At 24.4% G+C, this 17,117-nt stretch overlaps 1 protein-coding gene across 2 annotated transcripts in view; it reads left to right on the top strand.

Moving 5' to 3' along the window:
- LOC122502299 (nucleolar protein 4-like) overlaps positions 1-13,551 on the top strand; it is a 119,277-nt gene extending 105,726 nt beyond the window's left edge. The window contains exons 7-9 of one of the 2 annotated variants that reach the window (XM_043612278.1): positions 6,161-6,375; positions 7,241-7,422; positions 10,036-13,551. In XM_043612278.1, coding sequence (XP_043468213.1) covers positions 6,161-6,375; positions 7,241-7,422; positions 10,036-10,202 — 564 coding nt within the window. In that variant the 3' untranslated portion in view covers positions 10,203-13,551. Of the gene's footprint in view, positions 1-6,160; positions 6,376-7,240; positions 7,432-10,035 lie in introns of both variants that reach the window. The other variant, XM_043612277.1, reaches the window with a different exon arrangement.
- The last annotated feature ends 3,566 nt before the right edge of the window (positions 13,552-17,117 follow it).

The raw sequence follows: 17,117 nt of genomic DNA, 5'->3' as shown, positions 1-17,117 counted from the left end.
AAATCATTTAAACTTTTTACTAATAACTCTGTAGAATTAATATTTTTGAAAAAGTTTAATTTTAATTGAATTCTTTTTTAAATTATTTAAAATTTCTTTTTCTAATATGTATATATATTTAATTGAAGAATTTTCGAAGAATGGAAATTTCACGTAAAATCAAATAGTAAACAAATGGATTTAAAAATTCGCAAAGAAGAACTTTTTCAAAAATTATTAAAAATAATTCATTTAAAGAAGAATTTTATTTAAAAATTGTAGAAAATAATAATTGAATTGAAATGATGAAAATAATTTAGAAGTATAGTTACAAATGATTTTATCACTCGGTCACTTTTAATTATTATAAAACATGAAGAAATCGATCATGATCGATATCTTCATGTTTAAAAATAATATTCTTATAAGATATTGAATTTTACGAATTTAAAAAGGTTTAAATTAAATATTTATTTGAAAATGAAGTTGTTGGTGTTTTTGAATAATTTTACAATTTAGGAAATTCGTAAATAAATGTAATAGAACATTTTTTTTGAGTATCTAATCATTTGTAACTGCGTCTGAGAAAAGGGACCGCATGACCAAAAAAGTTTTTTAACCCAGGATTACCTAATTGCATTTTATTTCAAGGACCTTAAAATGTAAAAAATCGTCTAAATCTAAAAATCGATTTTTTTTATCATAAAGTCCCTTTTTTCAGACGCGATCACATTTTTAAAGTGAATAAAAATATTCTTCAGGGTCAGGAAAAAAGTCAAAAGTCTGTAAATCAAGCAAAAGTCAGAGAAAAACAGAAGTTTGTTATTTCCCGGTCAAAAAAAAATCCCTGTTACCCTGAATTATATATCGAATTTGGTAGAATTATAGAACGCAACAAGATTTTATTAAAAATGGCATAGTAATTAAAAAGAAGAAATCTTCGTTCAAATAAAATTTTAAATTTCAAAAAATGATATGATTTACCTAGGGGTCATACTTAAATTACGTAACGCTTCAGGGGGTAGGGGGGGGGTCAATATATTTGTTACACTCAGCCTAAAAATGGCGCAAATGTATGTAAAAGTTTGTTATATGGGGTGGGGGGGGGGGGTGTAAAATGGCAAAAAAAAGCGTTAAGTATTATATAAAATATAATAATATTCTAATTCTGTAAATTTTAATATATATATATATATCAATTTTGATTTAATTTACTCATGTAAATTTATTCGTTTCTATCGATGTTTACATTTACATGTATTCTGAAACAAAAATTCATCCTGTTTTTCTCGTAAAATAACTTGTTTCGTTTCCGTCTCTTTTCGCGTTTGCTCCTCCCATTGATTAATCTCTCTCTCTCTGTCTTTCGCTTTCTCTCTTTTCTCATTTACCCACACCAATATAACGAAGAAGACGCGAGAAGAGAGAAGCACGTGCTAGAAAAAAAGTTGAACGGTTTCTCGGGTTGTTTATATCGATTCATGTCGCGCGCCGGTCTACGCCGATGATCTCCCTAAAAAATAATTCACCTGCCGCGAGCGATACGATCGATTGCCAGTGATCGATAGCCAATCGGTGATAAGTGACTGTGATTAGCCACCTGAAGCGTTGAAATGAGAAAGAAGAACCTTCGGGTCCTCCATAAACAGGTGTACAAACCTGCCCACAAGCATCAGGTCATTTATTTTAATTAACATGTCGCAATTTTTATATTGTAAAATCACCATTATCATCATAATCGTTTAAAAAACTCTTTTTTTGCAAAACTTAACCCTTTTTTCAATTTTTTATTGAAATTAAAAAATTGTCATTATAGATATTGAAACATATTTTAAAAATTAACGAAATATATTTTTTTTAAATTAATTTAGAGAAATAAATAATATTAGTAAAAAAATTTTTGCGTTTTAATTAAATCATTTTTTATTTAATTTTTTTATATAATTTTTTTTATATCATCATTTTTTTATATCATTTTACACGCGGTTCAATAAATACAAGTACAATTGGATTCGAATAATTTAAATTTAATTAGTTTCGATAAATCTAAATTAAATGGGGTTGATAAATTTAATTATATAATGAAGATAGATTCAAGTTTTACTCTTAAATTTAATTTTTACATTTAATTGTGAATTTATATTTTAGTTTAATAATAAATTTGGAAATTAATTAAAAAATTGTTTCGTATAATAAATTTTTTTTGATGAGGGTTGAGGGTATAGTAGAAAAGTGAGTGTTAATTATTATTATCAAAAAGAGTCTTGAAACCACAGAAATTTTACTTCAATAATCTACTAACCACCATCTGAGGCTTAACTCGTTCGTTCACCTTTGCAGCTTATCGTTGCTGATAAGGATCGATAGGTTTGCATAACAAGTTGGTTTTGCTCGTTCGCTTTGATTCTTTTGTTGATGTTTTCTTCAAATCAGTATTGCGAAACATTTTTTTTTTCGTTTCTTCTCGATAATAATTATTCCTTAGAAAGAATATTATTTCTATTGTATAGTAAAATTTATAGTAATTGATAAAATTTTATTCTGGGGGGAAAAATGAAGAAAAAGAAATGTTGAATCATTTTTTCAAGAGAAAGGAATATGAAAAAAAATACTGCCGAGGAGAGTTGGGGGATTTAAATATTGGACGTAATATAACGTGCGACCCACAAACAAGTGATTCCATTCATTACTTTCGGAGCGCTTCGGAAGTCGAAAGGACAAGCAAACTAGAGCGACGCGTGTAAAAATGAAAAGCGATAAACCTATCAATTCGTGAAGCAAAAAAGAGGCCTGCACACGAGGCGAATCGTCGAGCGTTTTAGTTTTATGTTTTGGTCGTTATTAGTCACTATCGCCCCAGAGAGTGTGTCAGCTTGAAATTTCCGTTGCCACACTAATTCTCGGTTTTTTTTTCTCGCACTCTCCTCATCCTCCTCCTCCTCGCACACATCCACACACGATTCAGAGAACCCACGTCTAGATAAGCAAATCCAACTTGTTACATGTTCAACTCAACTGTACAAAATATATATTTTATATTTCATCGAGAATTAAAATCTTTGGGAAAAATATTTTTGATAAATTGACAAAAAAATCTATTGGATGTCTAGTGAATTGTGAAATGCGAAAAATTATATTTATTATTGTTTTTTTATATTTTTTTTAACAAATGAATTTTGTGATATAAATATCAATTACACTTATCGTTTAGTCTTTAAAGTACTTAAGAGTACTGTAATTTATTAAAATTTTTAGAAAATACGTTAAAGTTTCGCTTTTACTGTTTTAAATTTATCGCTTGACTTAATAACTTACTTACCGTCATTCACTTACCTTCTTGTTGAAGGTAAGTTCTTAATTTTAATGAAATTACCTTTAAAAAATAATTTATAATTGTTATTATAATTTATTAACGGTCGTTTTTCATTTTATAACAATTGAAATTTACCGTCATCCACTTACCGTCCGATATTGTAAATAATATCAAAAATTCCCACATTATAATTAATATTGTAATTCATTGACGGTTTTGTTTCTTATATTATATAATTCTATTACAACTTACCGTCAGTTACTTACCGTCTTATTTTGAAACTGTCATTTAAAGTAATTTTATAATAATTATTATTATTATGAGTAATTTTAAGGGTTGTTTTTCATTTCATAAATATTAAAACTTGCCTTCAATCACTTACCGTCCGATTTTAAAATTTGTTATTATTCATTTTATTATTATAAGTAATTTTATCCGTTGCTTTTTACTTCATAAATATTAAAACTAACTGTCATTCACTTACCGTCCGATTATAAATTGCTATAAAAAATTATTTTATAATTTTTATTATTAATGATTAATTGTTAACGGTTGTTGTTATTTCATAAATATAAAATTTGACCGACATTAATTTACCGTCGATTTGGAAATAAATATTTAAAAATAAGAATTTAAAATTATTGTTATAATTCATTAACAGTTGTTTTTCATTTTATAAATATTAAAACTTACCGTCATTCACTTACCGTCTGATCTGGAAATAATTATTAAATAATATCATATTATAATTATTATTGTAATTCATTGACGGTAGTTTTTTATAACTATTAAAACTTACCGTCAGACACTTACCGTCCAATTGTTAAATTGTCATTAAAAATTATTTTTTTAAATATAATTAATTTTTAATGGTTGCCTTTAATTTAATAAATATTAAAAATTAAATATTAAAATTTACCGCCGTTCACTTACCGTCAGATTTTAAAATTGTTATTGCATTTCATTTTATAATTATTATAATTAAATATAAACGGTTGTTTTCCATTTCACAAATATATTAAAACTTACCGTCATTCACTTACCGTCCGATTTTGAAATTGTTTTTAAAATTAATTTTATTATTATAAGTAATTTTAACGCTTGCTTTTTATTTCATAAATATTAAAACTTACCGTTATTCACTTACCGTCCAATTTTTAAATTGTTATTAAAAATTAATGTATAATTATATTGTTATAATTCATTAGCAGTTGTTTTTCATTTTATAACTATTAAAACTTACCGTCATTCACTTACCGTCCGATTTGAAAATATTTATTAAATAATCTCATATTATAATTATTATTGTAATTCATTGACGGTAGTTTTTTTATAACTGTTAAAACTTACCGTCAGACGCTTACCGTCCAATTTTTAAATTGGCATTAAAAAAATTCTTTTTTAATATAATTAATTATTAACGGTTGCCTTTAATTTCATAAATATTAAAACTTACCGCCGTTCATTTACCGTCATATTTTAAAATTATTATACAAATTCATTTTATAATTATTGTAATTAATTATTAACGGATGATTTTTATTTTATAATTCTTAAAACTTACCGTCATTCATTTATCGTCCGATTTGGAAATATTTATTAAAAATTGTATTATTATAATTATCATTGTAATTCAGTGACCGTTGTTCTTAATTATTTCATAACTATTAAATCTTACCGTCATATAAATACTGTCCTATTTTGAAACTATCAATAAAAATTATTTTATAATTATTATCATTATTATAATTATAAATTAACGGTTGTTTTATATTTCATAAATATAAAAACTTACCGTTATATTTTAAAATTCTTATTATTAATAATTAACGGTTGTTCTTTATTTCAAAAATATTTAAACTTACCGTCATCCACTTACCGTCCGATTTGGAAATAATTATTAAAGATAATTCAATAATTATTATTATAATTCATTAACTATTGTTTTTTTATTTCATAAATATTAAAACATGCCGTCTGATTTTGTAATAATTATTAAAAATTCTCTTTTTACATAATTATTATTGTAATTCACTGACAGTTGTTTTTTATATTGTAACTTTTCAAATAATTACCGTCAGTTACTTACCGTCCGATTTTAAAATTATCATTAAAAATATTTTATAATTATTATTATAATTAATTATTGACGGCTGTTTTCATGTCATAAATATTAAAACTTACCGTCATTTACTGAACGTTAGATTTTGAAATTGTTATTAAAATTCATTGTATAATTATTATAACTAATTATTAACGGTTGATTTTTAATTTATAATTCTTAAAATTTACCGTCATTCATTTATCGTCCGATTTGGAAATTGTTATTGAAATGCATTTTATAATTATTACTTCAATTAATTATAAATGGTTGTTTCTTGATTGATAACCTTTAAAACTTACCGTCCGATTCGGAAATAATAAATTATTAAATATCAATTTCCTGTCTTGTGATAATTAATTTTTTAATTACCGCCTTAGTTATTAACTATTTTATATTAGAACTATTTATAAAATTATTAATTAAGTTGTTTACCACATTAAGATATAAAACAATAATGTTAAAATTAAGAACCTACAGTCATTTACTTACCCGTCTTAGATAAAAATTCTTTTTTAAATTTACATCACTAATTACTATCGTCTTTTATAGATTTAATTTAATTCTAATTATAAAACAAATTTTTTTTTGCAATTCTATGTATTTTAAAATTAAAAAATACAAAAAAATTATATAATTGGGTTATATTAGAAAATTTTTCCAGTTCTTTTATATAGAGTAAAAATTCATTAGTAGAAGTAGAAGAATTGAATGTTATTTTTCCTGTTGAATTGAGGTTGAAAAAAAAGTTTATTTCTCTGTTGTAGCAAACGGATGTTCGAGCTAGCTTGGAGCATTTTTCAAGCACGCCGGTAAAGTCACTTCCGGGAAAGCGCGAGGACACCCCCCCTGCCTCGCTGACATCGCTGGCGCCATTAACCAGTTTGGCTAACCTGCAAAATAGTAATCTCACCTCAACACCCTTATCACTTGCACCTGCATCCAAACTACTTACACCCACTGATAATAAGAGTCTTATGAGGTTGGTAATAATGTTTTCTCCTCTTTTTCCCCCGCTTTCTCGCATTATTCAAAATTCAATAACTTTCTATATTTTTTTCAGTAACTTTCAAATTTTTCAATTTATTCTTAAATATAATGAGTAATTTTATTTATTTAATTTAATATCACAAATTTTATTTTTATAAAAATAAATTAATTCATAAAATAGCTAAAATAAATAAAATGAAATAAAATAAATAAATAAATATAATAAAATAAATAAAATGAAATATTTTACAAATTTTTGTACTTGCCCTTTAATATTTTTAATAAGAATTTAATTTTTTTAATACTATAAATACTTTTGCACATTCAAAATCCATAATTTTTTTTTGATATAGTCAAAGAACGGAGGAAAAAAACATTTTTAAGCCCTTCAGATTTGACTGCACTTTGAAAGAGATAAATTTAAATTTGTTATGATGATAATTAAGTTTGAAAAATAGACAAAAACATGTTTTTTTTGAATTTTTTTTTCAATTACTATCTCGTTTCGATATAATCGGGTGAACATATTTATCAAGACAAGATTAATAATTGTGATTTTTGTCTTCTAAATATAAAGTTAAATTCTATTGATCAAAATAATTATAAATATACAGAAGTCAATCAATAATTTCCAGTAAAAGTCAGGTAATTTTTTTTTAATTTGTGAAATGTTTACTAAAACTTAGTAAAAAAACATTATCGATTCGAACCGTAAAACCTATTTTGTCAAATATCTATAAATAATCTGTTTTATCGATAGTTTATGTCTGAGTGAATTTATCGACTCTAAAAATAATATTAGTTATTATTTATTATATTAATTATAATTTACTAATTTTTATCTTTTGCTTTTGTAGTCAAACAACGATAGTCAGTTCGTCTGCAGTAAATGGAGTTGCAAGCGCAGCAGCGCCAACTGCAATGTACAGACCAAACTTTAGTCAAGCTTTCCAGCGTGCTGGACCAACAACAGTGCCACCAACATTGTCGGCTGGACTTTATCCGACACAGAGCTTTACATCGGGCCTGCTGAGCAACGGTACACAAAGTAATAATCATTATCGGTGTTTACATTAGTTCCCATCCAATTTCTTCTCCATTTCCTGTAGAAAAAAATAATAATAGAAAAATATTTTCTTTTTTTTTTTTAAGTTACAAAAATTTGCTTTGAAAGGTATTTAAATTTACCGCCACTGCTATTTTCAAACTGACGGGCGAGAAATTTAAATAAATTATTTCTCTATTTAATAATTATTATGAATTCACTATAGAATTGCATTTTAATTTGAAATTGATGTTATTTAGTACTTAGAGCATTACTGCGCATGCCTAGAGTGCAATCAGTACTACTGCGCATGTCTAGAATGAAAGAAGCAATAATGCGCATGTCTAGAGTGCAATCAGCATTACTGCGCACGTCTAGAGTGCAATCAGCATTACTGCGCATGCCTAGAGTGCAATAAGCGCTACTGCGCATGTCTAGAGTCTATTAAAAAATTTTGCGCATGTCCTACAATTGGTTTTCACTCTTCAGGGTTGCCACAGGTTAGGGAAATCAGGAAAAAGTCAGGGATTTTTATTGAAAGTACTAAAAAAATTAAATGTTTAGAATTTATAAGAAAATTCTGAATTTTTGTATATTTTCGTTTGCCTCATAAACTATGAAATTACCAAAAAGATTTCTAAAAGAACATTAATTTTTTCCTATTTCTGACAATAATTTATTTTAAATAACTTAATTTTATTGAAGAACTGACATAAAGTTATTACTTATAAATCATTTAATGAAGTATTTTTAAAATAAATTTAAAATTCACTTCTGTTGAAATTAGTTTTAATTTTAAAAACTTCAACGCAATTCTTTGAAAGAATTCAACTACCATAATAAATAGGTATTAAAATTCTTTTCAGAAATTCAATTATTTTCAAAAAATTTTTTAAAAATTCTCGTTAACATTTCAATTATCTTTATCCTAAATAGAAACAAATTTTCGCCGAAATTCAATTATAATCAGGAATTTTAATAAATTTCATTGCAAAATTCAATTATTTTCATTAATTTTAATAAATTTCATTGCAAAATTCAATTATTTTCAGGAATTTTAATAAATTTCATTGCAAAATTCAATTATTTTCAGTAATTTTAATAAATTTCATTGTAAAATTCAATTATTTTAATTTAGGAATTTTAATAAATTTCATTGCAAAATTCAATTATTTTCATAAATAATAGTCTTCACCATAAGAATTCAATTATTTTAAAAAGTAATAAAATTCAATTATTTTTAAAAATTTTAATAAAATTCATGACAAAATTTCAATTATTTAAAAAAATTTTTTTACTTCAATGATTTTTAATATTTTACTATTGTAATAATATTTTTCAAAAGAATTGAATTATTAAACAAAAATTTTGATAACATTCTACAAAAAGATTCAATTATTTTCAAAAAAAATTTCATAGGAATTCAATTATTTCAAATAGAATTTGCACAGATTTTTTCGAAAAAATCAAGTATTTTAAAATTTGGCATTAAATTCTTTAATTTTTTATTAAATTTAATTAAATTCGCATTAATTCAATTATTTACATAAATTTTAAAATGTTTTTCAGTGATTTAATTATTTTCATAAATAATAAAATCATTCGGAGGAAGTCATAGTATTTTTATAAATAACAATATCCATCACAATTCAATTTTTCAAAAATTTGTTTACAAAATTATGTATAAGAATTCAATTTTGAGAAACATTCAATTATTCATTTAATTATCCGTGTTTGTATTTAAATAATTGAATTCTCGTAGAATTTTCTAATAAAAATTTATTTAAAAATTAATTTCAGTTAAAGTTTTAGATAATAATTGAATTTTGGAGAAACTACTAATAATTGCAATTTTTACAAATAATTGAATTACGTAAAGATTTCAAATTAAAATCTTTGAAAATCTGAATTTTTCATACTTTTAATCAAAAATTCTATGGAACTAATTTTTTTCAAAAAATTTAATCGAAATTTTTTAAAAATTGTTTCAAGTTAGGGAAATAGTCAAAATTTTGTCTGGAAATCAGGGAAAAGTCAGGAAAAAACAAAATTAAATTTTTTTGGCAACCCTCCTTTTTTGATCTTTATTTATTTCAAATATTGGAAAATCTTTTGCGTACATAAGAATTAAAAAATAGAGAAATTATTTCAAACTTTTAAACTGTTGCTTTTCAGTCCTTGAATTGTTTGTAATTTTAATATTTCCTTTGTTGTGTGTGTTTTAATCTTAAGTAATACCGATTTAGCGCAATTTAATATTGTTTATTAAAATAATGTTTTACTTATATTTATAATTTTTTTTTTCAAAAAACTGCCCAAAAACAGTTTTTTGAAAAAATGCATTATTTAAAAAATAAAATAATAGATAGGTTTTAATGTTAATATATAAAAACCAAATTCTTAAAAAACTTTTCTTTCTATTTTGAATTTCTGAATTTTACTCTAAAATTTGGAAATTTGCTAAATTTAGAATGTAAACTTTAGTTTGAAAATAAAAAAAATTCAGTAAATAATTTGGCGGGAAATTCACATAAAACTGACATTGTTCAATAAAAATATATTCTTTCTAATTCAATTGGAAATTAATGTAAAATTTTTTTATTTTAGGACCAACAGATTTGAGTATGAAGAACACGAAACCATTGTTAAGCCACAAATTAAATGCAACGGAAATGACAGCAGTGCGACAATTGATAACCGGCTATCGAGAGTCAGCAGCCTTCCTTCTACGATCAGCTGATGAACTTGAACAACTATTGTTGCAACAACCTTAAAAGAATTTTTACTTTCTTTTTAAATTTTATTTTTTTCTTCACCTCTTTGATTTCGAATATCGAGGAGTTTTGTTATTATTATTATTTTTTTTTTTTGGAGTCGAGTGCTCGCAGCGCCATTAAAAATGAACCATGTTCTATGGTATGTTACCGAGTATAAAAATAATGAATCCAAGATTCATTCTCGGCCGACTGTCGGCAATGCAGATTTCTGTCAAAAAACTTATATATTATCGACGCTTGATAACATTGTCACGCTAAATAATTATCAGTGTTTCCGTTTATTTTCTATTTCTTCTTGGAAATAATATCCTAAAGGCGCTCTCTCACCTCTACTGCCTGCCTGCCTGCACAGGCAGGCGCAATGAGAGTAAGGGAGAAAAAACATTTAATTTGAATTTTCTGACTCTCTTACTCTTATGTGTTACCATGACGACCTGCAGGCAGGCAGGCAGGCAGTAGAGCTGTGCGAGCGCCTTAAACGAGCTTCATGTTCCGCCCCCTTCTCCCCCTCCATCGTGAGCGACTCTTGACACTAAAATTTGAACTTGAAAAATCTTTATTAATTGTCAAGTTTCAAATAAAAAAAAAATATGACAGGGTGTAAATATAGTAAATGGAAAGACGATATTTACTTAATTAATTAAGCTCGAAACTATTGAATATAAATACAAATATATATAGATATATATAGATATATATTTTTTTTGCTGTTTAAATTGACAAAAAGTACAAAATATCCTAAAATATTGCAATATGCAAATTGTTTAGGATATTTTTTTTAAATATCGGATATTTTGTGCTAATTGCAAAACGCCTATTCAGTTTTTATAAAACGAATAACGATGAAAATTAATTTCTTTCGTTTCTTCGATACTACGGGCACGTGCCACACAATATTATATTCGTTATACTGTAAATAGTAAGAAAACAAAAAAGCTCTAGAATAATTAAAAAAGGATTTTTATTTGATGAATTGAGAAAAAAAATTCGTAAAGCTTTTTTTAAGTTTTTAAGCGCACGTAAAAAATACTTTCTTTTTCATTTAGATAATTTTTTACACGATTGGCTCGTTTTTTTAAAAAGAGAAAAACTCTTCCATTTTTGGGACCATCTTTTAATTTCAAAGTAGAATTTTTTTTTACTTTTTTAAAAAAACTTTTATTTTTTTTTCTATTTGTATAAGAATTATTGTGCGGGTCTTTCGTTTGTGTGTGTGTTGAGTGTGTGCTTCACCGCGCTACCAAAGAACAGAATAATTAACAATTTTATGAACTTTACAAGAAACGACACAAATAAGTAAAAAAAAAAAAATAAATAAATAATTAAATCCTAAAAAATAAGATAGTCATAGACTCAAAGTAATATTCTCGATTTTAATGCTTCGAGTTTACTTTTACTGATCCTCTACCGTTAAAGAAAAAAAACTCTACGGCATAAACTATACGATGAAAAAAAAAGATTTCATTAAATTCTTTGGAAGCAACAAAAAAAAAAGATATTTAAAAAAAGTAAAAAACAATTAATATAGGCTAATTTGCATATAATAGGATTACGAACAATTTTTGTTAAATATGTCATTATTGTTGATTTTCAGAGTTACAATTTAAATTGCGTTTTTCATTTTGTAGATTAATTTGTTTGCGTTCTTGTCTCTTTTCGGACATTCAGGCAAGGAAATTCGAGTAAAAAAAGAAATATTTTGATATTGAATTCATTTTTTCAGGGCCTTTAAAAATAAATGGAAAATAAATTGTTGTTATATTTATAACCGTTTTCACAGAGTGTTTGTGTGGGGTTAATTATACACAAAAAGAATGGGGTAAAATGTTACCAAAATGAGGGTTAAATGTATACAAATTTTTTCTGGACTTGGGAAAATAAATTCAATGTCAAAAATAGAACATTAAACGGATGTAAAAAAAAATTAAAAAAATATATTATTAACGAATATTTCTCGCAAGAAATTCGTTGGTACTCGGTCTGTTGTTTTTGTAAATAGTTTATACGTCGATTTAATATAAATAGGAATATATTGAATATAAATATAATGTATTAAGGCTATTGAATTGCGACAAGAATAAATAAATAAATAAATATATTATATATGAAGTCCAGAATCAGAGTTGGGCAGTCGAGATAAAAGAAAATTTTAAGAATATTTCAAGAAATTTTTCTATTTAAATTTTTCCTTAAATTTATTTTTAATGGCAATTTTTTACTAATTTTAAAAACAAATTAATCAAGAGATCGTCTAAATTTTTTAATGAAAGAAATATTTGACAACGTTTATGTAAACTGAAAATTTATATGTAAATTTTCAATTTTAATTTTTATTATTTTGGGTTATTCCTAAATTTTAATTCGGTTTTTGTTAGGTATTTGAAATATTTTATTGCTCCCCACTATTTTTTCACACTGTTTAAAAATAAAATTTGCAGCTATTTACTGTTTTTAAAATTTCAATTAATTTAAAAAAAAAAATATTTTCATTCAATTTAATTTTAAATTAAATTTTTTAAAAATTTGTTAATGCTAATTTGTAGCAATACCACTTTTGACTCTTTTTTCAATACTAATTTTGTTTTATTTAACTAATTTATTTATTTACAATAGTAAATAGTTTTTCAATATTTGCAACAAATATAATTTTATCTTTCTTTTAAAATTTGAAATAAATAAAGAAAATGAAATAAAAAAATTTCTTGATAAAAAAATTTTTTAAAAGAGAAAAGGAGATTTAATTGCCCGGTTCTGATTAAGTTTTGCTGCTGTGCGCTCAGAAAAATACACTAAAAACATTTTGGACGAAAAGAATTCATTTTTCTGAACGTGAACACACATTCCGGAAAGTCAGTCAAATTACAGAAAAATGAACCATTTGCCTTTCGTTTTGCATCATTTTTAGTAAATAAATATATATAGATGAAAACAAATAGAAATTTAAATTAATAACGAAGAAAAAAAGGAAGTGAAATCTCAACGAATTTCAGCAAAAGTTCATTATTCTGAATTTGATGCAAAAAATAAAAATTGTACCTCACAAAAAAAGTTGTCTTTAAACTTCTCGATCGCAAGCACTTTATTTTCTCGTAAATTTCGTGTCTTTTCTTCTTCAAATAACACAAATTTTGTTAGTATTTTCTTGTTTATATCATTGTCGATTTTTCAGTCTCAATGGAAAATAAATCGAAATTAGAAGTGAAAAAAAAATAAATACTTCTCGGGCAATAAAATAAGAAAAAAAAACGAAAACAAAATGGTACCGATAATGTTACCTCTGTGATAAAATTTAAATTATTCATCCGAATAGCAAAAACAAAATCGAAGACAAAAAAAAAGTCGAAGCGAAAGGAAAGAAATGTGTTTTTGTAGAAGAAATTTTTGAAGATTGTCCTTTTTTTTGTACAGAATAAGTTTATTCAAAAAATTTGTTTTCCTCTTTTTCATTATAATACTTGAAATTAAAAATTAGATTTTGATAAAAATTATTCTGTACAAAATTTTTATGAAATCTTATAATCGCGAATTGATGTATATTAATTAAAAAAAAGAGATATGTATTTGTTCCTGAGAAAATATAGTAAATATTAAACAGTAGGGATAACGATAATATTAATAATAATATTATATAAATACATATAAAAAAAATAATTTGATGGTACATACTTTCGTATAATTAAGTAATGATTATATTATCGCAATTATTGTAGAATTGGTATGGTTTTGAAAGATGCCTTGCCTGTAAATGTAATACACCTACATACGTTCACTCGATGAACAAATCTTATTACCTTGTAAATGTTTTACTGAATATAATCGATTATTCGACAATTGAAATCGTTTTTTGTATTTTATTCCTGAAAATCATCTAAGAAATTGTGATTACTTTATTTAAATATAAGAAATCAAAAGTTAAATACATTTTCTATTTTCTTTCTTTAAAAAGTATAATAACTCATTAAGTAATTATATTTTTTGTTTTATAAATAAAAATATCCATTTATTGCATTTGCTAAAGATGTTCGCTGTTTGTGTTACGTCCGAAGATATAACATAGTTTTAATAGTTAATAACAAACTGTTAACTTGATATTTGAACCTAGACTAAAAGTCTAATAGTTCGGGAAACTTTTCATCTTAATTTACTGTTATTAAAATTACTTTCCCTAACAAAATTCTTTTTACAGTACGAAAATATTAACGTTTACGGAAAATGAGTAAAATTTATAAATTTTAATAATTTCTGAAAATTACTATTATAACTCGTCCTGAATTCAATTATTTTCTACAATTTTCAACTAAAATTCATCTCTGAATCAATTAATTTAAATAATTTTCCAAAAGTTCATCTAGAATTCAATTATTCAAATACATAAAATCAATTTTTTTAAATAATTGTGACTCTCCATAGTTTTCTCTTAAGTTATGAAGGTAATATTTTCAAAAAATTATAATAAAGAAATTCTTACAATTTTAATTTTTTAAAAATATTTATAAATAATTTTTGAACGATAATAGTTTTTCAATTTTAAAAAATTTCCAAACAATTAAAATTTGGTAAAATATTTTTAAAATAATTGAATTTTTGAAAAGTAAAAATAAAAATAATCAAATTTTTGAAGAATTTTAATTATAAACAGGATCGTGATTCTTTAAAAATTTTAATAAGTCCAAAAAGTAAATTTTGAATCTTAAAAAATTATTACAAATCAATTGTAATAATTAGTTTTTAAAAATATTTTATTTATGTAATTTTTCGAAAATAATTGTATTTCTTAAAACAATTTTTTGTATAATTTAAAAAAACTAATGAATTTTTTGATGAGTTTTAATTAAAAACTTTAAAAATATTGTTTTCTCCAAAATGTTAGAAATAATTCTAAAATGTTATTTTTTTTGGAAATATGTAATTGAAAATATTAAAAATATTAAAAAATTAGTAGCTTATTTTCATTTTTAAATTTACCTTTAAAAATATTTTATTAAAATTTTTGATAACTTAATTCTTTTCAAAATTTGCAATTAAAATTCTTTAAAAGTTTATTTTCAAAAATTGTATCAAAATAGGGTCAATTGGGGTAAATGTAAACGGAATATCTATGTTTCACCAAAAACATTAGTTTTTTTTGTTAAAAGGTAAAACGGACGGATTTCTTTTGCATGAACTTGTTGCTAGTGTTCCCTAGAAAAATTTTATGAGGTACAAAGAAATATTGATGCACCTGAATTGCCTAAAACTGACTGTTTACATTTACCCCGAGATTTTGAATTTTTCCTAAAATTCGGGGTAAATGTAAACACCACTGTAGTTAAGCGAGGTTTAAGAAACAAGTTATTTCAAGTATACTACTGTTTTAAGGGATGGAAAAACTGAGAAAAAATTCTTCGTGGATGTATAGTAAATCAACCAGTTGACTGATAATGTATCATATAAATAAACAATCAACCATTACAAAATTAGTAATGTAAAAACTTGAATAACTTGAACAAATTTTAATAGATTTTCATTCAACTTGGTAAAAAAAAGTTTTTAAGGTTGCTGAATAAAAATCTAAAATCGAATTTTTAAATTTCAAAATGGTGGATCCAATATGGCGGATGAACCTAAAAATAATATTTTTAAAAATTGATCAAATTTGTTTGAATCTGGTTACTAGGGGGTTTTTGAGGTCGCTGAATACGAATTTAAAGTCCAATTTTAAATTTTCAAAATGGCGGATGAACCTAAAAATATTTTTAAAAATTGATCAAATTTTCAAAAAAAAAATTTTTTTTTATCAAATTTTTTTTTTTCAAAGAGGACCTAATTTCTTTTTCTATGTAATTTTACATTGCCAAATTAATGAAATTGTGAAATAGAAGCAAATTTATTCAATTATTTTCTTTTAAAATGTACTACAAGTTCTGTTTACATTTACCCCGAGTTTTCGAATTCTCGGGGTAAATGTAAACACTTAATTATTTATTAAGTAAATTGACAAAAATAAAAAATCAAAGTCAATTTTTGTTAGGGCATTAATAAGGAAGAATTACATATTTTTGTTTGATTTTTAAATTTATTTTTATGCAAATGCGAGACAAAATACTGAAACAGTAAAATTTTGATTTTTAATCTTTTTTGCATTAAAAAATAACTTACACTATGGCATTGCCAATTGTCAAAATAAAATATTGGCAATACTCAGAACATCTTGTAGATGAGCTGAGGTAAAAATATTGACGTCGTACTTATTTTTAAATTTGTAAATTTAGCTGAAACATCTACTGTTTACATTTACCCCTTGTTTACATTTACCCCAAATGACCCTACTTGAAATAAATTAATTATTTGCAATTAAATTTTACAGAATTCTAACTATTCAAAAACAATTTTTGAAAGATTTGTTTATAGTTATTTTTTACATTATAAAAATCAAAATAAGTTGCACTTTTTAACTAAAAATTGTGGTATGTTGTTGCAATGATTGGAGGAAAAGTAGAAAAAGTCAAATTCATGACATTTGCCTGCTGACAAAAATTTTAATTTAATGTGTCATGGAAATTTGATTATTTATCACCTGGAAATCATAAAAAATTATGGAATCTTATAAGGAGAAATTTGTAGGAACTCTGATATGTTAAATTGTCTCGAATTGTGTTTGAAATAAATTTTAAAAAACAAGGAAAGAAACAAAAAGGGAATTGAAATGTATAGCCTACGTGCTTAATAAAATGAGGTTAGCAAATATAAATTGTCAAAACCGCATTTTTTTCCTAATAACAATTAAAATAACGTCATCATAAAACTCGGATTTACAAGTTTCTAATTTTGAAGAAAATAGAGACTACAAGAAGGTAAAAATTGAGTCAATGTATCAACCCAAGTAAAAATTTGACGCGGCCTATATGTAACCTATATAGTATTTGAGTAGGT

The sequence above is a fragment of the Leptopilina heterotoma genome, unplaced genomic scaffold, assembly GCF_015476425.1.
Source record: "Leptopilina heterotoma isolate Lh14 unplaced genomic scaffold, ASM1547642v1 Lhet_227, whole genome shotgun sequence".
NCBI lineage: Eukaryota > Metazoa > Arthropoda > Insecta > Hymenoptera > Figitidae > Leptopilina > Leptopilina heterotoma.
This window is presented reverse-complemented; position numbering and strand designations above follow the sequence as displayed.